This window comes from Carcharodon carcharias, chromosome 17 (assembly GCF_017639515.1).
Source record: "Carcharodon carcharias isolate sCarCar2 chromosome 17, sCarCar2.pri, whole genome shotgun sequence".
NCBI lineage: Eukaryota > Metazoa > Chordata > Chondrichthyes > Lamniformes > Lamnidae > Carcharodon > Carcharodon carcharias.
The window spans coordinates 108,167,024-108,194,121 of NC_054483.1; the positions used below are offsets into that span (position 1 = coordinate 108,167,024).

General features: G+C 46.2%; 1 protein-coding gene across 1 annotated transcript in view; it reads right to left on the reverse strand.

The window, feature by feature from the left end:
• The window catches only part of crtac1b (cartilage acidic protein 1b), a 288,806-nt gene that overhangs the window by 185,750 nt on the left and 75,958 nt on the right, over positions 1-27,098 (reverse strand). The window contains exon 3 of the mRNA XM_041209760.1: positions 5,818-6,014. Coding sequence (XP_041065694.1) covers positions 5,818-6,014 — 197 coding nt within the window. The remainder of the gene's footprint in view (positions 1-5,817; positions 6,015-27,098) is intronic.

Below are 27,098 nucleotides of genomic sequence, written 5' to 3' on the forward strand. Positions count from 1 at the left end.
ACAACCGCATAAAATTCCCTGCTACCTAGTCGTCAGACAAACATCCCTTACTCTGCTAAACATCACCTGTAGGAAGTAATTTAATGGGCAAGGGAATATTCTTGCTGGACAACAATGGCTAATAGAAGTCAAAAGCTCCTAATTGTTATTGGCACCAAGTTGTCTCGATGTTCAAAGGCTGTAGCAACAATCCTCCCAGAGCTCTTAAATGTCCTCTGCCTAAGACTCTTGCTGGAATAGAATTATCTTTTCCTAGACAGAATGTCTTGTAACTCTCTGGCCTTTCTCCAGCTCTCTTTTTTCAGTGTCTAGCTCCTCAGTGCTTTCCTTCACCTGCCTCGCTCATTCAATCTTTCCGCAGCCAGACCTTCCCCCTTCTTTTTGCTTTTCTCTCTCCATTTTTCTCTCTCTCCCTCTCTTTGTCTCTCTCCCCCTCTCTCTTTCTCTCTCGCTCCCTTTCTCTTTCTCTCTCCTCTCATTACGTTACAACTCCAAGGCCTTGTTTTCCCCCCAGCCAGTGCACAATCCGACAACCCTCAAGATCTCTCTGTGTTCCTCCAATTCTGGACCCCTGCATGTCGTCGATTTCAATCGCTCCACCAATAGTAGCCGTTGCCTCAGCAACTTGAAGCCAAAGCTCCCTCCCTAATCCTCTCCACCATTCTCTCCTTCATTAAGACTCCCCCTAAAACCTACCTCTTTGACCAAGTTTTTAGGCATCTATTCTTGCGTAGTTTGATGTCAAATTTTGTTTGACAATGTTCCTGTGAAGAGCCTTGGGAAGTTTTACTGTGTTAAAGGTGCTACGTAAATGCAAGTTGCTGTTGCATTTGCACTGATGTCGGGTTAAACAGCATTCAGCCCCTTTCAACTTGATTTTACTGTCTTGTCTTTACCTACACAAGGTGAAGGGCACTGTTGTAAGCCCACCCTTGTACAGTACAGGTCACGTGTGATATGTGCCTCTACTGGAGGGCATGTGGAAACAACTAGCTTTCCCTGGTGGTTTAAATAACCTAGCTGTTATCCCCACCTCTGGCTGAAATATTGACTTTTCAAATTTATCATTAAGATTTAGTTGAGTAATAGAAACCCACCTTATCGACTTCAGGTAAGCTGAGCTGAAAGAATCTATTATTCTTTCTCGTGAGCTGTGTGATATCACCGCAGCTGCTCAACAGTTCCTTGCAGACTGTGCAATCCCACAACTCTGTACTGTGCCAAGAGCTTGCAAGCAATTTACTGTATGTATTTTTATTTCTGAGTATGAGGACACTACCTACAACACCATAAATACTTCTTCTCTCGCTCGCTCCCTCTCTCCCTCCCTCTCTCTCTTTCTCTCTCTCCCCTAGCTTTTTTTTTCTTGCTTGCTCCCTCTCTTTGTCTCACTCCCTCCCTTTATTCATCCTCTTCCCCCTGACAAGAGATCCCTCAGAAATAACTTCTGGCAGCTTAAAGCTTGTGGCCTGTGGTAAAGTGAGGTACCTATCCCTTTAAGATAATGCAAATGCACTGATCACGTGACAGCACTGACGAATCACTGTACAGCATGGGCAACTGGGAACCGTAAGTCTAGCTCTGGAGGTTTCCGAGTGAGCACCTATGACCTGGTGCTCTGCCCTATGTCTCAATAAACCATCACTGTTTATTCCTACATCAGTCTCTCCCCGTTATGGATTGCAAGCAGCAACTGAAGAGAACATAGGAAGGTGTGCAGTTAGAGTTCGGTTGGCCAATGAACTCACTTACCCAAGACATAAAATGGCCCTTCAGCACAAAACTGCTGACTAATTAAGTACTAATGGAAGTTCACATGGTGAATGGTTTGAGGTAAAGATGCAGTACTAGGAGGAGTACTTGCACAGCTGGCGCTGAGACACACTGTTGGAGTAATGTGGCTGGGTTTTTGAGGATGGCTGTGCTCCTCTTTCTGCATCCACCCCTAGAATAATCCATTCCACAGTTCAAAATATCTACTGTCTAGCCGTAATCCCTTATTTTACTGCATTTCTGCAGCTACTAATTTGCTCAACCACACTCTCACCTCCATCATTGATGCCCTTTTTATTATTCATTCACAGGATGTGGGGGTCACTGGCTGGGTCCAGCATTTATTGCCCATCCCTAATTGCCCCTTGAGAAGGTGGTGGGTGGTGAGCTGCCTTCTTGAACCGCTGCAGTCCATGTGGTGTAGGTACACCCACAGTGCTGTTAGGGAGGGAGTTCCAGGATTTTGACCCAGTGACAGTGAAGGAACGGTGATATATTTTCAAGTCAGGACGGTGAGTGACTTGGAGGGGAACTTCCAGGTGGTGGTGTTCCCATGTATCTGCTGCCCTTGTCCTTCTAAGTGGTAAAGCTCGGGATTTTAGAAGATGTTTGGAAGGAGCCTGGTTGAGTCGCTGCAGTGCATCTTGTAGATGGTGTACACTGCTGCCACTGTGCGTCGGTGGTGGAGGGACAGTCCCCAATAAACCTTGATTCTCTCTCACCCTGGTCAATCCTTCTGGTATGGCCCTAATCTCTGCTCCCTGGAGTCTGATAGAGATGCAAACTTGAAATAATATGACGGACGACTGATTTACCGATTCACTGATTTAAACTGATTTACCCATTCAATGATTTAAACTGATTTACCCATTCACTGCCAGATCCGGCTGGACCTTTTAAAACACTATCAGGTCCTGCTCTCGTCTTCTAAAACCACTCACTAACCCAGGATCATCCTGGATTGCAAAGAAAGCCCGCAACTTCTTTCCTCCACTGCAAATTGTCTTCTTAAACCCCTCTCCCCTGCCCCCTCCACCCTCACCTCCAACTATAGGATCGGGGAGCTTAGGAACTTCTTTGTTACCAAGCTCAAAAGCATCCAATCAGCTGCCTCTGCCTCACTACCCCCCCCACCCCACCCTTCTAATAGCCCACTGGGTCAAACTTCCTTTAAAATTCACCTTGCCCTAGCTCGTTTCTCTCCTGTCTCCCCTCCTGCCCTCTGTGAGGTCATCCTGTCCATAACACCCACCTCCTGTTCCCCCAGCCGTATTCCTACTAAACTGCTGATCACCCAACTTCCCCCCTTAGTGCCTGCGTTAGTCAGTATTGTTAACAGTTCTCTCTCTTCAGTCCTGTGCCACCCAGCAGGAAGACTTCAAAACCAAGAACAGGACTGAGGGCAGCGTGAATCTGGGGAGGGAGGGGGAAGATAGAATTACCTACAGCAGGCAGCTCAAAGCTTTGGAGAAGTATCAACAGCAGTGCCTTCGCAAGATCCTCGAAATCCAGTAGCAAGAAAGGTGATCCAACAGCAGTGTCCTTTCCCAAGCCAATTTGTCCAGCATCAAGGCGCTAATCACTCAAAACCTGCTCTGCTGGACAGGACATGTCGTTCTATCCCCCTGACACCAGACTCCTGAAGCAACTGCTCTACTCGGACCTCAGTCACGGCAGGGGACTCCCAGAAGGACAGCGGAGACGCTTTAGGGATGTCCCTGAAGAGGTCAAACATCCCCGCCCACTCACGGAAGACCCTGGCTTGTGACCGACCAAAATGGAGAAAGTTCATTCGGGAAAAGGTACCGAACACATCGAGAGACTATGGCCGGGATTTTCTGTGCCAGTTGGTGTTGGGCGTGTTCGGTGGCGTGAGCGGACAATGTGGCACGATCGGTTTCACGATGGCATGAAACCAGTTGGCGATCGTCCGCTCAGTCCGTTGATGGTGGGTCGCGTTCATCAGACTGGGAAACTCAATGTAATACATCAGCATGTCATTATTAGACCACCCGCCAGAATCGTTCCCTCCCCCCACTAGATTGTCCGTCCACAATGGTGGGAAAACACGCCGACGTGTTTCACAACAGCAGATAAGGGATGTGCACCTGGTGAGCTGCACTTCACTCGGGATTTCAAGGTTTGTTTGCCTACCTTGCTTCGGGCAGCACTCGCAGTCATCAGCACCAAGCTTCACAGACAGCACCACATCACTTTTAGGGAGGCTCACGGGCCTGTCTCTACCTACCAGACCAGCTGTATGTGGCTGGCTTTTCACCGGCTGCAGGGCTAGGGCTTGCTTGGGGAAGGGGGAGAAGTGGCCTCAGGCAAGGGAAGGGGCTGCAGGACGAGAGCTGTACTGGGGAAGGAGGGTATCCCAGGGTATGTGTGTGGGGGGCCACATGTTGATCTGTGCAAGTGGCCTCAAGAATGGTGATGTCTGAGGAGGCAGTCTCCAGAGGAGATGAGGCCAGATGGAGATGTGAGGGTGTGTGAGAGAGAGTGAGTGGTGATGTCCCTCGAGTTGACAGTGAGGGAGATGCCAGTGAATGTGTGATGGGCTTGTGAGTGTGTGAGTTTAGAGTGAGGAGATGGTTGCCTTACCCTGGCTAACGGATGAGATCATTCACCCTCTATCTGCACTGAATGGCCGACCTTTTCTGTGCAGCACTGGCACTGATCACCACTGCCATCGCCTACCAAGCTGAAGTGGTAATGTTGCTTCCCCTCCTGCAGCCAGAGCAGAGATACAGGACATCACAGTGAGCCTCCACAATGTCCAAAAGGCCTTTCAGGGCCATGAGTTCTTTGCTGCAGTCCTGGGCTGGAAGCATGGAGTGTGGCTGGAGCTTAAATGTGGTGCCTGGCGTGATGAAGCGGTGAGGTGATGGCGTGGCAGACGAATGAGAGCCTGCTCACCATGGAGCTGCCGTGTATCCTGGGAATGCGTAAGTAACACGGCAGGTTTTGGACGCCAGGGCGTGAAAACCCGGCATCGTGGCCGACAGGTAAAACACTATCGCACTTAGTGCAAATCTGGGACAATTCCGCCCTTTGTTGGGAACGTGAAGAGGTGAAGTCGAGGCACAAGCCTCCAAATGAACTCTCCACCCAACCCTTCGAGCACCGCCTGCCCTGCATGTTGGCAGAGTCTGCAGATTGCACACTGGACTTGTCAGCTAACTCCGAACCCTTCGAGCTGGAGTGGAGGCACCACATCCTCGATCCCGAGGGACTGCCTAAGAAAAAGTGGATGAACTGGGAGGAGGAGGGGGAACAGTCCTACACAAACTGAAGCTTTAACTTGGACGTTGTTAGAGAAAGCACCAATAGAATTCAAAACAATCTGATTTCTCCAAATGAAATGAAAAATTATCCTTGCAACCCTTTCCACAACCTTACATTGTTCAAGTGATGGCAGCTTGCACACGTTACAAGATCCTACCATCGGTCTAGACTCAGAGGGCGGGCCTTTGAGTTGACACATCCCTGAAGCTGTTGATCAGCCTTTGTTGGTGTTTTGTGTGGAGACATTTGTTTTCTTTACTCTGCACTTAACCTGTGCTGGACTTGACCTGACAATGCTGGGTGCAGGAAACAAGGAATGTCTTCAATTCCCTCAGAACAACATTCCTCACTTCCAGAAGTGTAAAATTAATGCAAAAAGAAGGAAATTTGGCTTGGATAAAATGAGAGGTTTCCAATGTATCATCAACAATTAAAATTAACTCATACGAATACAAATTAGATCAATGTCTTTCAGAAAATAACGTGTTGGGATGTAGTATTTAAGAGTAAATTGGAACATGACATGTGCCGTTTAACAATGCTTGAAAGGAACAAGTGACTGTAAGCATGTAAATTTGAAGTTCTCCACATCGATGTTTCCCTCGCCTCATGTCTGGCTCTTTTGTAGACTCATTGATAGAGATTAATTATTATGACTGGTTAACAACTCCATTATTATTGTATTATGAGACTACCAGGTTGATAGAAAGCAAACTAGATGAACCTTGGTCTTTTTAAGTCTCAGTCCCTAAGTACCTGAAAATGCATTATTGGTGTTGAGGAAGTATATTTCTTCTCTTCCGTCACCATCGATGTCACAGGCTGCCACACCTATAGCATTGCCCTGGCGATCGCGGAGAGAGTAGTAAGGAGAGGTGTGCTCATCAACTGCTATGTTCTGGAGCCTTTTTTTGACTTTGTCGTATTTAAGCAGCAGGTTTGGACCATTGTACCTGTAGAAACACAAAACCCATCAACTGCATTAAGGACATGACCAGGACAGAATTGAGGGTGAGCTCCCCCACACCACCACCACTCCCTTCCCCTCCTTCCCCACCGCCCCCCGCACCCCACCCCCCCTAAAACACCACCACAAGGTCTCAGTGCCCACTGTGATACTGTGCCATGCAGTGCGCAAGATGCCAAACCTCAGTGGGTGCAGAGAGCAGGGATCGTGGGTCTGGCCCTGCACCTACCCAAGGTGCTGACCCGCAGGTCCAGGTTGTACATGGTTTGTGTGGGGCTTGTGGTCTGTGCCAGCTGTGTGCTTCTCTGCTGCAGCCTTGTCTGAAGCCAGGGGTGGGGTTTTGGTGCCTGGAGAAGGGGTAAATGGTGTCGGCAGGTATGCTTGAGGCCTCCATGGCCAGTGGCTACCAAAGGGACTGAGGAGCATGGTAAGACACAGGGAATAACAAAACAATGTAGTTTTACAAGTTTCCTTTTATTTCTGATTTGGTTTTAAAAAGGGAAACACTTCTTAAGGTCTTAAGAAGATAAGAAATAGGAGCAGGAGTTGGCCATTCGGACCTGTGAGCCTGCTCTGCCATTTACTAAGATCATGGCTGATCTGATTGAGGTTTCAGCTCCACTTTCCTACCTGTCCTCCATAACCCTCATCTCCCTTGTCAATCAAAAATCTGTCTAACTCAGCCTTGAATACATTCAATGACTCGGCCTCCATTGTTCACTGGCAGAGAGAATTCCAAACAATAAACGCTACCCTCTGAGATAAGAAATTCCTCCTCATCTCCATCTTAAATGGGGGACCCATTATTTTGGAACTTGCCCCCTAGTTCTACATTCCCCCTTGAGGGGAAACGTCCTCTCAGTATCTACCCTGTCAATCCTCTTCAGAATCTTATATGTTTCAATAAGATCACCTCTCATTTTTTAAACACCAATGAATATAAGCCTAATCTGCTCAACCTTTCCTCATAAGACAAACCCCACATTCTAGGAATCAGCCTAGTGAGCCTTATCTGAGCTGCTACTAATGCAAATTTGTCCTTCCTTAAATAAATAGACCAAAACTGTACACAGTACTCTAAGTGTGGACTCACCAAGGTCCTATACCGTTGTAGCAAGATTCCTTATTTTTATACTCCATCCCCTTTGCAATAAAGACCAACATTCCATTTGCTTTCCTAATCACTTGCTGTACCTGCATGCTGACTTTTCGTGATTCATGTATCAGGACACCCAGATCCCTCTGTACCATAAAATTCGGCAGTCTCTCTCCATTTTAATAATATGCTACTTTTCTACTCTTCCTGCCAAAATGGACAACCTCACATTTTCCCATCTGCCAATCTTTATCCATTCACTTAACCTGTCTATATCCCTTTGAAGACCCTTTGTATCTTCCTCACAACTTGCTTTCCTACCTTTGTTTGTATTGATTTTGTTAGATGATCTTGTTTGATGGCACCAATGTCCTGATTAGTCCCATCAGAAGAGTAAGAGTCCTAAATCGACTTCCTCAGTCATTGCACTCAGTTTGGCTACTGGTGTGGCAGGTATCTTATGGCCATTCTCGGAGGGAGGACAGGAGTGGGCTTGACTGTAATGGTGCTCCCCATGCAGGACATTCACTTCGCACATGAGGACCAGCCATTAGGCAATATCCAGGTGGGCACCAGATTGTGCCACATGGCACCTTTAGACGTTACAAATGTTACTGTATTGTGCAGGAACAGAATCACCAACACTTACACTTCAACCAGCATCATTAAAAGAAAACACATAATTACGAAGACCATCATCACGTGGGAGCTTGTTGCGCAAAAAAACTGGCTGTTATGTTTAAAACGGGTGATTCCATTTCATAAAGAAAGTGTCTAATTGACAGTAAAGAACTTTGGGATTTCCTGAGGTCCATGAAAAACACCCTTAAAATTCTTTGATAAATTGAGAGCGGGTTTGGCGGAACAGGAACTGATGGTACAGTTTAAAAACTAAGTGGATGAATTACTGTTAGGAAAGGGCTGTTACAGAATTGCAGTAAGAAAGCCGATGGGAGATTTTTAAAAATAGGTTAGATGGGGCAATGGCATCTGCCCTGAGACAGATTACTGCTACCTATTTCTAGCCCCTTTGTTCTTATATCGACTCCATTCTATTACCATTTTTATTGCCCCATTTATCCAATTTGGCATTGTTCAATTAATCTACGTTTCATTGTCATTAGGGTATTTATCATATTGCATATTTCAATATTTATAGTTTTACATGATTCATTCTCAACAGAAAGCTTTTAGCAATACATCCCACAGTTCAGCCCTCATCCTTTTGAAGCTTGCTTTTTCAAAGTCTTACTCTCTGAGTCTTTGCAAGCACTGACTGCAGGACAACTTTAAAATTGATCATATTTCACTCCCCAGTCCCACGATGTAATAAAAAGAAAGACTTGCATCTCCACTGCATCTTCCATAACCTTGGGACACCCCAAAGTGCTTTACAGCCAATGCAGCTTATTGACCTGCAATTGGTGTTGTAATGTAGAAAAATGGCTAGGGAAGGAAATCTGCTGTCCTTACCTGGTCTGGCCTACATGTGACTCCAGACCCACAGCAACGAGCTTGACTCTAAGATGCCCTCTGAACAAGGGCAATTGGGGATGGGCAATAAATGCTGGCCTAGCCAGCAATGCCCACATCCAATGAATGAATTTTAAAAAAAAAACAATTTGTGTACAGCAAGCTCCCATAAACAGTAATTAGAATGAGATCATATAATCTGTTCCAGTGATATTGGTTGAGGATAAATACTTGGCCAGGATACCAGGACAGAACTGCCCTGCTCTCCTTTGAATATTGTTATGAGATCTTTTACACACACCTGAGAGGGCAGGCATGGCCTCAGTTTAACACTTCATCTGAAAGACAGCATCTCTGACAGTGCAGCACTCCCTTAGTGCTGAACTAGTGCTGATTTTGTGATCGAGTCTCAGGAGGGTGAGTTGAAGCCATGACACTTTAACTTGGAGGCAAGAGAGTCTACCCATTGAGCCCCAGCTGGCAACATAATCGTCAGGGTTATTTCCTTATTAATTGCCCTATTCATCCAATCTGGGATTCCTGGTTTAATTTATATTTCATTGTAACTCAGCATGTTTCAATATTTCTATATATAAACAAAATATAACAAATATGGAGGCTGTTCTGATCGCTTCCTCACTGCTGCCCCCACTCTGCCATCAATGCTTTGCCAGTAGCGCTGCAGGAATCTCAGTCACATGAGTAAACAGGGATTGCACCATACATTCGGGGAGGGGGGGGGGGGGGAGGTGGCATGCAGCAGCAGAGCAGGAGTTGTCCTGTGGAATCGCCCAGCCCAGGTCTTCACTAATCCCTATGGTAGTCCAAAACGCAAACGTCACTCTTGGGGAGGTGGTGGAGTATTGGTATTGTCACTGTACTGGTATTCCAGAGACCCAGGGTAATTCTCTGGGGACCCAGGTTCAAATCCCACCATGGCAGATGGTGAAATTTGAATTCAATAAAAAAAAACACCTATTAAAAGTCATGATGACCATGAAGCCATTGTTGGTTTAAAACCAGCTGGTTCACTTAACACCCTTTAGGGAAAGAAATCTGCTGTCCTTACCTGGTCTGGCCTATGTGTGACTCCAGACCAGCTGCCTCTAAACAAGGGCAATAAATGCTGACCTAGTCAGCGATCCCATGAAAAAATAAGTAAAAAGATCAATCCGCACTGCCTCCATTAATTCTGTCCCACTGCCTCTGTGCAGACTCACATGAAAGTGGTTTTCAAACAATACTCTGGCCCTTCCAGGCAAGATTGGTACTTGTGCAGTAAGTGACAGTGTGGAGGAGGGGTGGGATCTTAAAACAAAAAAGGTCTGAAATAGTTGCTGAGTGCAGTAAATCAATTTGAAAAATAATTTTAAAATCAAAATCGTTACTAGTTTAAAAGAACGGATAGCTTTTGATGGAAGCCCCATTTTTATTGCTAGTCTATTCTCCACATGATTAAAATGCATTTTAACTGCAAGAATAGGCTCCAGGAACCATGCCAGTACATTTATAAAACATGTGTACAGATAGGGAATAGGAACTCCATAGACTAAATTCTACAAACACAGTCAGGCTGAGACAAAGCAATCTCAAAGCCTTGCCCAATTCCCGATGTCCCTCTCACTATTACAGAATAAATCTATCAGCCAGCCTTTTTGTAAGTAGTCAATTCACAACACTAAATTGCCCATGATTTAATTCTCAATGGCAACGTATCATTCCTCATCCACCATCCCCATCGCAGTTTTACCTGGATCGTTATCTCATTGCTGATTTGGGGTGGGGAGTCGGGTGTTGAAATGACTGTTGCATTTTCCGACGTGACAACGGTCACTACACTCAACAAATACTCTGCGGTGTGATATGTAGAATAGAATCAGAGAATGAATACAGCCATTCGGCCCGTTGTCTCTGTGCTGGCTCTCGGCGAGACTGACTCGCTGAGTGCCACTCCCCCTCCTTTTTCCCCGTAGCTCTGCAAATCCTTTCTCTTCCAATAACGCTCCAATTTTCTTTTGATTGAACCTGCCTCCATCACTCGCTCTAACCCTTTTCAATGTGACAGCTTGAGGTGTTATATTCATGCAAGTATTAATATCAGTCTGCAATCACAAAGAGAGTTCATCTGAGAAACTGAGGAATATCAATTGCGCAGTCATTGGCAATCTCTTAAGCATGCTATTAAAGCAAGCTGTGGAACAAAGTAGGGGGAGCTTGGTATCTTACTGAGAGTCTTAATGCCACACATTGGGGTCAAGACTGCAAGTGACTCCATACCCTTCCTCTCACTTTGATGAGCACTAAAATCAGCAAAAATGAGGAGTCTTTATTCCAGGCAGTACCTCACCTCTGACCTCTGATTGGAATATAGACACAGGGGAGACCACTTAGCCCCATCGAGCCTGCTCCACTAATCAATTCGGTAATGAATTGGCTGCCTTGGTTCCATTACTTTTAGTCCCCTTATCCAACAAGAAATGCATCCGTCTCCTTTTTGAAATTTTCAATTGACCCCCAGCATTTGCGATTTTTAGCGGGGAATATGAGGAAGTGCTTCCTGACAACATCCCTAAAAGGCCTGGCTCTAGTTTTAAGGTAACGCCCTTTTATCCTGGACTACCCCAGCGGAGGAAATAGTTTGTCTCTATCTACCCTATCGAATCTTTTCATTATCTATTTCCATTAGACCACCCCTTAATCTTTTATGTTCACGTGATTGCCCTTTACACGGACTGGGTCACACAGCTTTAGTTCCTGAAGATATCTGATTCAGACTGAGGTGTAAGATTAGAAACGAGTGAACACGGACAGAACTGCATGCAATAAGGACGCAGGCCGGGTTATAAAATGAGGAACAGGGAATGGGTAGAGAGGCTACACATTGTAGAGAGGATATAGAGACTACAGGAATACAGGGAAGATACAATATGGTAAGTGTAGGGAGAAAGAACGCAAGAAACAGGAGCTGGAGAAAGCCATTTGGCACTTTGAGCGTGCTCCACTATTCAATAAGATCATGGCTGATCTTCCATTTCAATTCCACCTTCCCACACCCTCCCCATGTCCCTTATTCCCATAAATATCTGAAAATCTATCTACTTCAGTCTTGAATATATTCAACAGCTGAACATCCAAATGCATAGAGAATTCCAAAGATTCACAACCCTCTGAGTGAAGAAACTCCTCCTCACCTGAGTGTTAAACAATCAATCCCTAATTCTGAGATGGGAACCCGTGTTCTAGACCAGGTAGGGGGCCTTACAGGATTTGGCAAGCAAGCCCAGGAATCCTGAAGTTAAAGAAATGGCAGAACACACTATGGATGGGTTAGGCACAAAGTACGTGGCTGGGGAATTGCCTCTTAAACAGAGGTGGGCTCAGGTTATCCTGGAGGGGGATGAGGTAGACAAGCTGTCTCTTAACCAGGCTCAGACTCTGCACACGCAGAGTCTAGAAGATGGGGAGAGGGTCCCTTATGAAGAAGAAGCAGATGTCCAAGGACAGATGGATGACAAAAGGCTCAGAGCTGAAAAGAGTAAAGACAATTCAGTTGGGGGTCTTCACTGCGCTGAGAAACGTGACAGGGCTTTTCAGGAGTCAGACAGTAAAGTAAAACAAACCTGTTATTCTACATCCCACAATGCCACAAGGTGGAGGTACAAAAGAGAGTTTGAGATTAAAGAAAATAGGTCAGGGGAAAGGGGTGGCTGCTGCCTCACAGCTCCTGGGACCTGGGTTCGATTCTGACCTCTGGTGTCTGTCTGTGTGGAGTTTGCACCTTCTCCCCATGTCCGCGTGGGTTTCCGCTGGGTGCTCCAGTTTCCTCCCACTGCCCATAGACATGCTGGTTAGGCAGATTGGCTACGGTTAAATTGCCCCTTAATGTATGTGTATGTGTGTGTGTGTGCCCTGTGATGGACTGGCGTCCTGTCCTGGGTGTACCCTGCCTAGCACCCATTGCCTGTCGGGTTAGGCTCTGGCTCCCCATGACCCTGAATTGGGTGAAGCGGTTCTGGAAATGTGAGCGAGCGGGTTGGGGTGGGGGGAATGTAAGAAATTAAGTTCAGAGGCTCACGTGTTAGTTAAGATACGGTGTGAAAAGGCAACAAAGGGAAGCCGAGAAATAACCTGTGTGTGAATAATTAAGTTTGTTTGAGTATTTTGTTGAGGCACAAATCTTTTTCCTGTCTGGATGTGGTTTCCTTGGGTGTCTGTGAGCGCTGGACTTGTGTCACCTCTTGTGGTCTGGGTACCTTTTCACTTTCTTGACGTGTTTGTTTAATGAGTGTGTACATTTATATTATCTTTGAGGCTCTAAACTGGCTTAAACTCTTAATTAGTTTTTATTTCTCTCCCCACCCCAACCCCCGGAGCTTGCCATCTGGGGATACAATTGGCCCTTTGAGTTCACCTCAATGTCGGAGTTCATATTGCTAGGCGCATAGGAATATGAAAGCGGGAAAGGGATTATTGAGCTTGTCTATGTCAATTCAATTTAAGGTTTAATTATGGGTTTGTGAGAAGTCAATGACCAGTTAAATGTGAGAATTATAAGCATGGTCTCGAGGGACGTGGAATTAGTGTTGGGATCTTGTGTTATCGCATCTCTCCCAGGTTAAGAAAGAGAGATTGTGCAGGAGGTAATGATGTGAGAGATGAGAATGAGTCTGAGATTTTGAATCAGGACAGAGTGGGTAATGCGGATAACATCAGGAATTGGAAGTTAGTTTGAATGGGGAAAGATACATTTAGCGAAAGAGAATGGAAAATTCTGTGTTTCATTTTATTTTGATTAAGGGGTTGTGAGGGTGTCTCTTTAAGAGACTGCCTGTAGCTGTGAGAGAATGCTGAGACTTGACTGCTTGAATTGTGCGAGCTGGGAGGAACTGTGTGATTGCATATGTTTTGTGTGGGAGCTTACAGGTTTTTTTTATATATAGTTTTGGCCTAAATATGTTAAGATTTTCCTGTGAATGTTTTGAGTTTTCATTACAGGCAGTTCAGAAGTTTAAGGAAGTAAAACAAGTAAAAAGCACATGCTATTTTTTGTCTGTGTGTGTGTGTGTGTGTGTGTGTGTGTGTGTGTGTGTGTGTGTGTGTGTGTGTGTGTGTGTGTGTGTGTCTGTGTGGAATAAACTGATTTTTGTGTGGGTGATGTTCGTGTGCTTCAAACTTTAATGTTTCTCTTCCCGATATTGTGATTTTGTGGCAGTAGTTTCAGTACTTTAAGTTTAAAAACTAACAAAAGGGAAGTGTAATGAATAAATTAAAATTTTCAAGTTATGAACACGGAGTCCAGGTTGCTGGCCAGAATCATAATTCCAGAGTATTTTGTTAAACATTTGGGAATTTTAATCTGGATACAAATTCACACATGTGAGAACGAGGTAGTCTCAATGTTCAGATAAAAGCAAAATACAGCGGATGCTGGAAATCTGAAACAAAAACAAAAATAGCTGGAAAAACTCAGCAGGTCTGACAGCATCTGTGGCAAGGAAGACAGTTAACGTTTCGAGTCCGTTTGAATCTTCATCAGATGAAGATTCTGATGAAGAGTCACATGGACTCAAAACGTTAACTCTATCTTCCTCTCCACAGATGCTGTCAGACCTGCTGAGTTTTTCCAGCTATTTTCGATTTTAGTCACCATGTCCAATAGGTTGATGGCAGCAAGTTTTGAATAACTTCAAATGTCCCAAGTTCCAAAGTTTGAAGATTTACCCCTGACACCATTATCACAAAGAGAATGGAAAATTTTGAGATTGGACACGGCAAAGAAACGGTTTAAAAGGAGAGATTCGTTCAAAAACAAAACAGTTCATGAGCTCTGGGCCATTAGAACAAAAGGGTGCTGACATCGTTACACCCATTTGAGAACATTTGCTGCACCCCTTTCATAGCTAGCGGAGAATTAACTTTTTTTTTGTTAAATGTTTAGGCTCACCACAGCTCTTAACTTTGCTGAATGAAAATGGATTTATTAATTTATACTGGGCATTATAAAATCTTAAGTTTCTGAATTCTCACACGTGTTTGGATGAATGAACCTATTTTGCCCCAAGCAGAATGGAGCATTTGTGGGTTTTTTTCTTTTTACAGGTAACCATAAGTGGAACAACATTTGCTGTCACTTGAAGAATTTGTGAATTTACCTACAGACTTTCAATATCGCAGTATGGCCATGGACTAAAAGGCTTTGTTTTTTTTTAAGCAAAAGAACGAAGAGGAATTTGGCCTTAACCCCATTCAGGCCTGTCATTGATGCGTGTTAGAAGGATTTACAGGTTGATACTTAACCCATTGGATCGGGTTATGAACATACCTTCCGTAGCCATCACACCGTGGGCGGAACTTGAACCTGGAGCTTCAGGCTCCGGGGCACGAGCGCCACTTACTGAGCCAGATGACCCCCCTGGTGACCTGAGGAGAGATCTGAAGGGGTTTGATTGGGTAGACATGGAGAAGGGTGGGCTTGAAATTATTCCCGAGGCTCCGGGGCTACGACACCGGGATGCGATGGAGGTCCCTGGGCTCGGACCTGACAGCAGCGAGAGTGGGCAGGGTGATCTCCCTGCAGGCGGGCTCCTGATTGGCTGCCTGCGGGTTCGCCGTCCAACTCAGGGGTGGCGGGTAAGGTTTAGAGGCTGCCAGCCCCGGTCAAAGGGCTGCCAGCTCTCTGAGGCCTCGGCAGACCACCCCCACCACCCCCACCCCCGACCACCACCCTTCCCTCGCCCCCGTGAGAGACGGGTGCTGCTGAGGCAGGTCGGATTTCCAGCGGGTCTCTCAACACGGAGAGGCTCAAAATGCTCGCGGGCCTTTTTAATGGGGCCTTTAATTATTTAAATTAGCTGCCCGCCTCCTTTTGGCAGCTGCCCAATCCACCGCTGGGAAATTTCACTGGCATTGAGCGGGGGGGGGTGCTGCATTGGGGAGCCAGTCCTAGGCAACCTTCCCACGGTCCCTTCACCACTATAACTGGAACCTTATGCGGCTTTTTTTTTTTGCATTCCAGCCTCCTGTTGGGCAGAGCTGTAAACCTCGAACACATCCCAGGTGTGGGATTTTCAGTCATGAGCTGAAGCGTCCCCTCACTACAAGAAGTGTGGGAACAATTAGCAAGCAGCGAACTGACCCCATTTGGGGCACAGCTCCTACCCAAGCCAACAACTGCATCAGCCGCGTGTGCTGCAGAGAGTGGCGCTAACATATCCCTCGGTGCCTCCTTTCCTTTCTACCCCCCCCCCCCCCACCTCTCCTGCACAACCGTGCGGTTGAAGATTATTTTTCTTACTTTCTGAGAAAGTAACGAGAGAAAACAAGCGAATGCTACAAAGTCAAGGCCATCACAGGATTCACGCATGAGTGAAAGTGCTCTTTTCAAGCCGCAGGTCTTGTTGCATTTCATGCTCAATGGCATTCTCTTGATCTCACCAACATCCCTGAGCAAACCATCCCAGTCCTCAGCTGTACTGAATCTTGAGGAGCATTGTGGTCTCGTGAGGGAGGGTTTGCTGCTGAATTGGAAGGTTTTTGTATCAAGGTAACTAAGTGGTCCTAAGCAGTTATTCCTGAGGGTCTGGTCTAATCTCTGTACACTCAAGTACAATAACATTTGACCTCAACTCCAACTACCCTAATTCTATGATAAAAGCAAAAAAACTGCGGATGCTGGAAATCCAAAACAAAAATAAAAATACCTGGAAAAACTCAGCAGGTCTGACAGCATCTGTGGAGTGGAACAACCTCTCTCTGCAGATGCTGCCAGACCTGCTGAGTTTTTCCAGGTATTTTTATTTTTGTACCTAATTCTATCCTTTATTCCTTCAAAAGCTAACATCTAATGGTCTCTTGAATCTTTTATACTGTCCCCCTTCCCTGACAGGATTGAGGAACAATTTTTTTTGGAATATTCATTCTCGGGGATTGGGCAATATTGGCAAGGCCAGCATTTATCGTCCATCCCCAATTGTCCTGAAGATGGTGTGGTCCTTTTCCTTAAATCACCGCAATTATTCTTTGTAGCAGTTTGAGAAAACTAGCTAGTTTGTTGGTTCAATTCAGTTGCAAGTAAACCATGTTGGTGTGGACTGGAGTCCGGTAAACTCATAACCAACAACCCCAACGATACGCACCCTAACACGCTTCCATTACTAACTCCTTTTTCCCAAGAACAATTAAGGACTGGGACAATCTTCCACAAACCAGTAAGGAGTCATTTAAGGAAAATCTGTTGAACTATTTTGAATTAAAGTGAACATTGACTGCGCTCATTGTGCACCTCCTGTGGAAAATTATGGAGGGAAAACTTACCAAGTACCAAGGTGTACAGCGCACTGTGTAAGGAGGGTGCGTTTCCTGCCCTGACAGAGATTAGCTGACTGACATTGGCAACTGTTTGATTTTAAAATTCTCATCCTTGTTTGAAATCCCTCCACGGCCTCATAAACACTCACCCATCCACCACATCCCCCCACCCCCTGCCCCTGGTCCAAACCTTCCCTATCTCTGTAACTTCCTCCAGCCCAACAGCCCCCTCAGATCTCTGTGCTCTTTCCAATTCTGGCTTCTTGGAAATCCCCAATTTCATCTTCAGCTGCCTGGGTCCTAAGCTCTGGAATTCCCTCTCTAAGCCTCTCCGGGTGGAATCGTCCCAGATTTGCACTAAATGCAGTAGCGGGCGGCAGAAAGAATGTTCCACCCGCCGGCCACGATGACTGCATTTCAGGCTGCAGCACCCATCGTATCCCGCCTCATTAATCATGCATTCCCAGGCAACACGCCATTTCAAAGGCAAGTGAGCTCTCATTTCCCACCACGCCATCACATCGCCGCTTCCTCACACCGAGAGCCGTACTTAAAGTGCAGCCACGTGGACACCTCTCAGTGCTTCCAGCCCAGGAATCAGGGGGATTAATGGGAATTAAGGGGCAAAACTCTCTGCTGGTTAGAGTCCTACTTAGCACAAAGGAAGATGGTTCTGGCTGTTGGAGGTCAGTCATCTTAGCCCCAGGACATCACTGTAGGAGTTCCATTGACTCCACTTTTGCTAGGGCTCCTTGATGCCACACTCGGTCAAATGCTGCCTTGACGTCAAGAGCAGTCACTCTCACCTCACCTCTGGGGTTCACCACTATTAACGATTGGATGTGGCAGGTCTGCAGAGCTTACATCTGATCCATTGGTTGTGAAATCGCTTAGCTCTATCACCTGCTGCTTACACTGTTTGCCACGCAAGTAGTCCTGTGTTGTACCTTCACCAGGTTGACACCTTATTTTTAGATACACCTGGTGCTGCTCCTGGCATGCCCTCCTGCACTCTTCATTGAACCAGGGTTGATCCCTTGGCTTGATGGTGATGGGAGAGTGGGGGATATGCTGGGCTGTGAGGTTACAGATTGTGTTCGAGTACAATTCTGCTGCTGCTGTTGGCCCACAGTGCCTTATGGATGCTCAGTTTTGAGTTGCTAGACCTGTTTGAAATCTATCCCATTTAGCATGGTGGTAGTGCCACACAACACGATGGAGTGTGAAGATAATGTGAAGATGGAACTTCATCTCACAAGGACCCTGCATTAGTCACTCCGATACTCTCATGGGCAGGTGCATCTGCAACAGGTGGATTCGTGAGGATGAGGTCAAGTATATTTTTTCCCTCTTGGTGGTTCTCTCACCGCTTGCTGCAGACCCAGTCTAGCAGCTATGTCCTTTAGGACTCGGCCAGCTCGGTCTGTGGTGGTGCTACCAAGCCATACTTGGTGAAGGACATTGAAGTACCCCACATAGAGTACATTTTGCACCCTTGCCACCCTCAGTGCTTTTTCCAATTGGTGTTCAACAGGCAGAAGTACTGATTCATCAGTTGAGGGAAGGCAGTATATGCTAAGGTTTCCTTGCCCACATTTGACTTGATGTCCATGAGACTTCATGGAGTCCATGTTGAGGACTCCCAGGACAAGTGCCTTCCAACTGTATACCTCATACAGCCGCTTCTCCAGGGTCTGTCCTGCCGATGGGACCGGACACACCGAGGGATGGTGATGGTGGTGTCTGGGACATAACGGTGTGTCTGGTTGTTGCTTGACTGGTCTGTGGGACAGCTCTCCAAACTTTGGCAGAAGCCCCCAGATGTTCATAAGGAGGACTTTGCAAGCCCGGTTTTGCCATTTTTGTTTCCGGTACTTGAGGACAATGCCAGGTTGTTTGTCCAGTTTCATCTGGCGCGGTTTGATACAACTGAGTGGCTTGCTAGGCCATTTCAGAGGAGCTACAGGTAAGCCAGACCAGGTAAGAATGGCAGATTTCCTTCCCTGAAGGGAATTAGTGACCCAGATGTGCCTGGGTTTCATGGTCACCAGTAGACTCACTTCAAATTCTAAATTTTGAATTTAAAATTCCACCAGCGGCCATGGTGGAAACAGGATAGGCGTATGGAAAAGGCTTGGAGGTGATAGGGGTCAGGTGATGTGCAGGAAAATAATACAAGTGTTGTGGACAGTGAAGGATTTATCTGCTTAAAGAGAAACCTTACTGGGCATTCTCACTGTCCTTAAAAATTGCATGAAGATATTTAGCACTGCGATTATTGAAGGGGTTCGACAACCCTATATAAGGACAAGATTTTGAATAGTTTTGCCAATTCAGGTGTTTACTGTCTCTGTCAACTACTCCCAGGTTCGAGCTAGCATTGGCATAGAATAAAGATCCCCCCACAGAGTTCTAATGGGCCTTTTAGCCCTCAAATCCTCAGGGTTTTCCGAGTTTGCTCTTTTTCATTCTTTCACAGGATGCGGGCGTCGCTGGCTGGACCGGCATTTATTGCCCACCCCTAATTGCCCCTTGAGAAGGTAGTAGTGAGCTGCCTTCTTGAAGCTGGCTGCAGTCCATGTGGTGTAGGTACACGTCAGTTGAAGCGACCCCTAGAAAGGTGCTCATCATACGAGCTTTCCGACTCTACTGTCCTCATGGTGCCATTTTCAGTGGAATTCTCCCCAGTGTCCTGGGTAATATTTACCTCTTAACCCACACCAATAAACCAGATTATCTGGCCATTAACGTATTGCTCTTTGTGGGAGCTTGCCGCGCTCAAATTGGCTGCTGGGTTTTCCACATTCTCACAGTAATTAATGAGTACTTAATTGGTTGTAAAGTGCTTTGGAGTGTCTCGTTTGTGAAAGACTTTGTAGAAATGCCAAATTCTTTCTTTTTCCCCTTATAGAGAGAAAGAGGGAGGGGATGACCAGACTGTCACCCTCTCTACCCCCGGAGACCAGACAACAGCATCACTGGTCAAAGAATGAGATTGGCCAACAGTCTGAACATAAAGATGGGAGATTCAATGAGGAAAGAGGTGATGACACATGTTTAACTCCAACCCATTCCATGGGTGCTCTGCCCAAAGCCTCCTTGTCAGCTGATGCTTCACCCTGAGCCCTTTCCTTGGTGGTAATGCCTTTCACTCTCGGCTCAGGGGTAGGGTAAGGAGGCACATCACTACTCTGCCTCAGCTGGAGCAGGAATCGAATCCATGCTGTTGGCATGGTTCTGAACCACACACTAGCCAGCTAGCCAACCGGGTTAACCGACCCCCGTGTGCATTTAACAACAGGATGAAATCTTTACCCTTGAGCGGTGGCCACTGTAACCTAGCGCTGCTCTGTGCAGGAGGGCAAACGAGTGGCTCATACATAGCGAGAAAAATAAACTTAACTGACCTGATGAGTCAGGCGTCAGAAAGCATGAAGCAGCCCTTCACATCGCAGTCAGAGCAGTTTCGTATTTAGGGTGACCAATTTCTCCCCCTCTCCTTGATTAATATACTACAGCCCAGTAAGCAAATAGACACTAAGCAAATTAATATTTATTGTGCTACCCAAGCTCAACAGCTCCAATTTCTTGATGCACAGGAAAGCTCAGCCTGTTGTCGGCTCTGAGCTGTGCCTCTGCTGTTCTTGCAGGTGAGAATAGAATCGTAGAATGGTTACAGCACAGGAGAAGGCCATTCAATCTGCTAGCTCCATGCTGGCTATCCATTTACAGCAACTAAGTTAGCCCCACTACCCCACCTAGCCGTGCTTTATTTCTCATTTAGTTAATCACCGACTTCCCGTTTGAAAGGGCAGATGTGAATGTGGAATTCGAAACACGAACAGATCAGCAATGATCCTATTAAGCGGCGGAGCAGGCTCAATGGGCCTACTTCTGCTCCTAATTCGTAGGTATGTTCATAAGCCCCAGTCGAACCTGCCTCCAACACACTCCCAGGCGCTGCAGTCCAGATCCTAACCACTCGCTGCGTGAAAAAGCTTGTCCTCGTGGCGCTGATCATGCTTATGCCGAACATGTTAAATCGGTGTCTTCCGGGTCTCGATCCTTCCAAACTGAGAAGTTTCCCCCTATCTACTCTGTCTAGAGCCCTCATGAATTTGAGCCTCTCGACCTTCTCTTCTCTAAGGAGGACAAGTCCAGCTTCCCCAATCTATCCTGGTAATAGAAATCTCTCACCCCTGGAACTATTCTCAAGGGGAAAAAAATGAAAGATCAACAGAGTAAGAGTAAAGAAAAGGTAAGATCATATGGAATTTACAGCACAGAAAAACAGGCCATTCAGCCCTTCTAGTCTGTGCCGAAATATTATTCCACTAGTCCCATTGACCTGCACCTAGTCCATAACCCTCCAGACCTCTCCCATCCATGTATCTATCCGGTGGTCCATGTGGCATTTATGCGCCACACAAGTCTCTCCCACCCCCTCTTGATCTCACTCTCTCTGAATAATCTTTGATTCCCATTCCCCTCATGTGTTTTATCTACCTTCACCTTGAAGGAATCTAAGCCATTCACCTCAACTACTCCCTGTGGGAGCGAATTCCACATTCCCACCACTCTCTAGATAAAGACGTTTCTCCAGATTTCCTCACTGGGTTTATTATTGACTGTTTTATATTGATGGCCCTCACAAACAAAAGACAAAACGAGAATGAAAAGATGAAATAAACAAGAATGTAAGAGGTCAGGCAAACACAGCCAAAGGCGGGAAAATGATCATGAGAGGGAAACGAGGACAAGAGTGAAAGAGAGAGCATCTCATCCTGCCAGACTGAGCTGGATCTAAATCCAGGCCCGAGAGGTGAAAGTATAGTGCAAGCTTACTGAAACACGCTATCCCTCACACATTTGATGGCTTGGTTGTGGTCATTGAGTCAACCACAGCGTTCTGAAATCGTTGAGTTAAAAGCCCACTTGCATTCTGCTGTCCACTTAGATCTTTGACATTTCCAATAATCTAGTAATGCTCAAGCTGATTCATGCCTTGTGGTGAAATGAGTGCCTTTGGTAACTGTTTCCACCTGGATTTAGTGCGAGGCATTGGTCAGAATAGAAGATGTAGAAAGAAAGAGCTTAGGTTGTTACGTTGCCTTTCACAGCCTCAGAGTATCCCAAAGAACTTTAGCCACAGTGCAGTTATTTTGAAGTGTAGTCACTGTTATCGTGTAGGAAACACGGCAGCCAATTTGCACACAGCAAGATCCCATAAACAACACAAATAATAGCTAATTAATGTGATGGTGTTGGCTGAGTGATAAATATTAGCCAGGGCACTGAAGTTGATAAGCATTGTGGGATTCTTTACATCCCATTGAGAGGTCAGATGGCACCTCAGCTTAATAGCTCAATCAAAAGTCCACACCTCCAACAGTGCAGCACACCCTTGGTGTGGAACTGGAGTGCCAGCCTAGATCTGGAGTGGGACCTACAACCTTCTGACTCAAGAGTGAACCAAGGTGTTCAGTGATGTCAAGGTTTTTCAATACATTAAAAGATTTTTAAAATTCTTTCATGGGATGTGGGCATCACTAGCAAGGTCACCATCCCCAATTGTCCTTGGGAGGGCAGATAAGAGTTAACTGTGGGTCTGGAGTCACATGTAGGCCAAACCAGGTAAGGATGGCAGATTTCCTTCCCTAAATGGTCACTGTTACTAGTTTTATAATTCCAGAGTCATTAACTGAATTTAAATTTCCCCCCGTCTGCCGGGGTGAGATTTGAACCAACGTCCCCAGAGCGTTAGCCTAGGTGTCTGGATTGTAAATCCAGTGATGTCACCACCACCCCTGAAGGCGAACGAAAAGCTGAGGGAAGTGAGCTGCTCCGCAGTGATGTTTTAATGAGTTTTCATTTCACCACTAGTTACATACAAGGAGGAAGAACTCATTATTTAATTAGTAGCTGCAGTTAAATCACTTTTTTTCCACATTTGTTAATCAGAGTGATAACACATTACCACCCACAAGGTGAGAAGCCAATTAAATGGGCAGGTCTGCCCAAAATAAATCACCCGCTATCTCAGCGCTAGATCATAATTATCAGCTAGGATGCAATTACAAGAGGTGTTTTAGGATTTTTAAGCGATGGGGATGCTGGTTTCAGCAGACACTGGCTTCACTCTTCTGATGTGTCCAGTTACATCTTATTACCCCTTCCTGAGGATAGTGACATTTCGCTGAACAACAAGCCTCTATCAGCAATCAGGCAGAGCCTTGTGGAAGAAGCAGGGTCTCAGCCACTCTTTTTTTTGGTGTGACCCGCCACATCTTGTGCCACCCAGGTGCTTGGCAGGCCAGCAATGGGCCTTCCCCCTGGCAGCAAGAACCCCTGGGCAGAAGTCCCGCCCACTGATAGCTATCAGCCAATCAGAGGCCAGCAGCTCTTCCTGTACTCAGCAGCGCCACTGGGGTGGGGTGGGGGGGTGGGGGGGGTGGTGGCTGCTGCCGGTACTACACCCACCCAAGACTTTGCATCGAGGAGGGGCCAAGGCAGTGATGCCAGGAAGGGGTTCGTGGGGGGGGCTCTCAGAGGGTTCCCCCCTTCCTGATGCCAGGTCCCTCGATCAGGTATTGAGTGCCTTTGAACGAAGGGCTCTCTCCTGGGAGCCTGCAGTTTGCTTGTCATGCTCCCCGCATGGCGAGGACCCCAGGGTTAACACCAGTGGCGGGGGGGGGAATAAGCCCTTAAATGGGCATTCTTGCCATGGACTTAATTCGGGGGTGGAGATGGGCCAGCGGCAGGTGCCCACCCATCACCTCCCTGCCTGATTAACTGACAGCCCAATGCCAAACCCGCCATAGGGCAGGGCACAAGATTCTGCCCATCAACCTTCCAGCTGTATGACTATCACCAGGGTATCCCAGTTGATGTAAATCATCGCTCACCCTAGCCCTGCTGCCTGCCTTCTCTCTGATACTCTTCAGTCTTGATGGTGCCTTGGGTTAGAAACCATCTTGGCTTCTCATTTCTTTTAGAAATGTAATTCCTCCTCGGGATGTGAGACAGGCTGGTGTTCATCACACGTCTCCAGTTGTCTTTGAGGGCAATAAGTATTGACCGGCCTTAGAGCAGGGTTTTACAGTGCGCCGTGGTTCCAGCCAGGGTGGGGAAAGGCCACCCACGGCCCTGACAGCTGCCGAGCAGTAATTTAACACTGGGCGGGGGGGGCAGCGTTAGCTGCTTTAAGGAGAGACTTCCGCCCCTTCCTCAGGAGGAAGATTGGATTGGTCAGTTGCTGGGTGAGGTGGTCACTGCTGGGACTCCAGTGCTGAGGAACCCGGGTAAATCTGGGGTCAGGGGTCTCAGTGGTGGAGGGGGTGGGGGGGGGGGGGGTGGTGGATTCAGTGAGCACAGGAGGCCGACACGAGTCCATATGGTTAAGGATAAAAAATACTGGCAGGGGCAGGAGGTACTTAAGTGGCTACTAATTAGCCACTGAAGAGCCTCAATAGACCTGACGCTTACCCTGACACTACCCCTCCACCCCAAAAAATTTCAGACAGGCCGAGGATGGGCAGCAGATGATGGGAAGCCTATCCGCTGGATTTTTGTGTGACGTCCCATCTTCAAACCTGCTGGTGGGGGAGCATAATGCAGCACAGAATGTGGGTCAGTAAGTTGTATCTATTTAAAAAGGCTTCGAGTGAGCCAGGACAGGGTTTAATGACAATCCAGAAGCTTTTACAGTCATTATATCAGACCTCAACCCTCGAGTGACCAGATTTTATTACATTTATAACTTGACATACTGGATTATGAACTCAATGTTCAGGTGACTGGTCTAAAACAATAATCACTAGGCCTCAATGCCTGAAGACATTCCCATGTGCCGATCTTCTTGTATCTGTACAATCCATGAAGGGAAACCCTCTGGCAAACATCATGGCTCTTGCCCAACCAGATAGGTCACACATAAGTCATCCCTGTTAATCGGCTCATTAGGGCTTGTGAGTTTAGAACCGTTGAGGCTCATAGGACTGAAAGAGGTAATTCAGCCCGTCTCCTTGTTAGAACAACGTAGTCCTATTTCATCAACAGCCTCAAACATCAATTCAATTTTCCTTTACAAGATGCAATGATTGCTCTCATAGCCAGTACCAATTTAGTTTATAGAGGGATTGTGCTGTAACGGGGCTAGGCTACTGAAAACTAATTATTATTGGCTTTGTAGAGAATGCATTTATTGATTACAGTTCTAAAGTGACTATTGCCTTTCTTTTATGGAAAGATCTTTTACACATCATCAGAATGGATGAAGCCTTACACCCCAGAAGGTTCCTGTATCTGTGAAAGGACACTCTCCTTCAAAACTAATTAGCTCCTTTTCTGTTGGACAGCTCTTGTGCCCAGATGACTCTTACATGTGCATTGTTTAATTATGCAGCGGAACGCATTATCCATCATTGGAGATCATTTCAACACTTCTTCCAGTAAGTATTTATTAACTTGAGTTAGGTACTGTAGCTGCACCTCCCCAGCCCTCCTCTGTCTCTTCATTTCTATTTTTCCTTAGATCTGATGAAGAGTCATACAGACTTGAAATGTTAACTGTATTCCTCTCCGCAGATGCTGTCAGACCTGCTGAGTTCTTCCAGCTATTTTTGTTTTTTTCTCCTCTGTCTCTATTTTGTCGTCTGGTTCATCCGACATCCAGTACTGGATCAGCATAACGGCCTCCAGCTAAATGGGACGACTGAGGCTACTGTCTTCAGCCAGCTTCCTCCCCGCCCAGCCCCCAACCCCCCAACAAGTTCTGCTCCCTAACGACTGACTCCAGGCCTCTTCCTGGCAACTGTCTGGGGCTGAACCAGACAGTTCATAGCCTTCGTGTCATATTTGCCCCTGAGATGAGCTTCCGACCACAATACCTGCTGCTCCATCAGCAAGGCCAGCTACTTCCAGCTCCATGAAAATATCCTCCCTGCCTCAGCCCATCGGTCTCTGAAACCCCCATCCATGCCTGAACAGGCCGATTCTCAACCCACGGATCTTTGGGCACACGAGGCAGGATGTCCCGTGAGGTACTGGGATCCAGAGTGAGGGGTTTATTTCCCTTCCTTCTCTGCCGCCAGTCGGTTCCCATTCAACACCATAACGGAAAATGAAAATTATCCCCAAATAAAAAAGTCATTTCCATCATCGCATATTGCAGTCAGCAGCTATTATGACAGTGAATGTGACTTGGAGACTTGGGAGTTACGGTGTTGTTTCTTATCTCTGGTCTGCACTCCCTGACAGCAGCTAGGAGTGCATCATCACTGAATCACCTTTATGCATTGATTCCTTCACCTCTTATTTCTGTTGTGGTGTTGAGACTATAAAGGAAGATGTGCTCTGCAATGGTATTGCTCCATATTTCTTTTAGGTGGTGGGCTGGTTGGTGTTGTATGACGCTGTATGTACCTAAATGCCATTGTAATGTAAAAGTGCCCGGCAGAGCAAGGGTTAACGCGGGATTGAGAATAGCACCACCCATAGTATGATGTATAGAGTCACATGTTAATAGACTCAGAGAACATTCTAGAAGGAACCAACCTGCTTGGCAGTGTTATGACACATCAGTTTGTAAAGGCTGAGTTGTTTAAATCCCAGACGGAAACTTGAACAACTGTCATAACCTATATTTTCAATTGGCATGTTTGAGATGCAGCTCTGAATTCAAGAATAAAACCACCAAGCCTCAAGAGGTTTTTTATATGTAAAACTAAATTAAACATGTATTAATTTAGCAACAAATTAAACACATATACATGTCAACAAATAACTTTTAAACAAAATTACAAATTAATCACTCCCAGGTAAATCTTCACCAAGGCAATAATAACCCATAGTCTTTAAACAGATACCAGGCAAAGCAATGTTTGACCTTATGAATTCAAAATGAGGTTCCTTTCAATTTGGCTCCCTTTTAGACACAGTTGTTGGCTTACAGGCTGGTTAGGTCTTAGATGCCTCAAACCTATACACACAAACTCCTTTATGTTTATACCTAGCTTCCCTTTTGAATGTAGAGTTTCCATTGTATTACTGAGGTTTTATTTTAACCTCTCCTAACAATAATCCTTTCATTCCACCAATTTTATTAGTAATATAAACACATTGCTTGGTGTCTCCCAACTAGGTGCAAGATTTTACTCATTCTTTTGAATGGTTTATTCAACAAATGAAAATGTA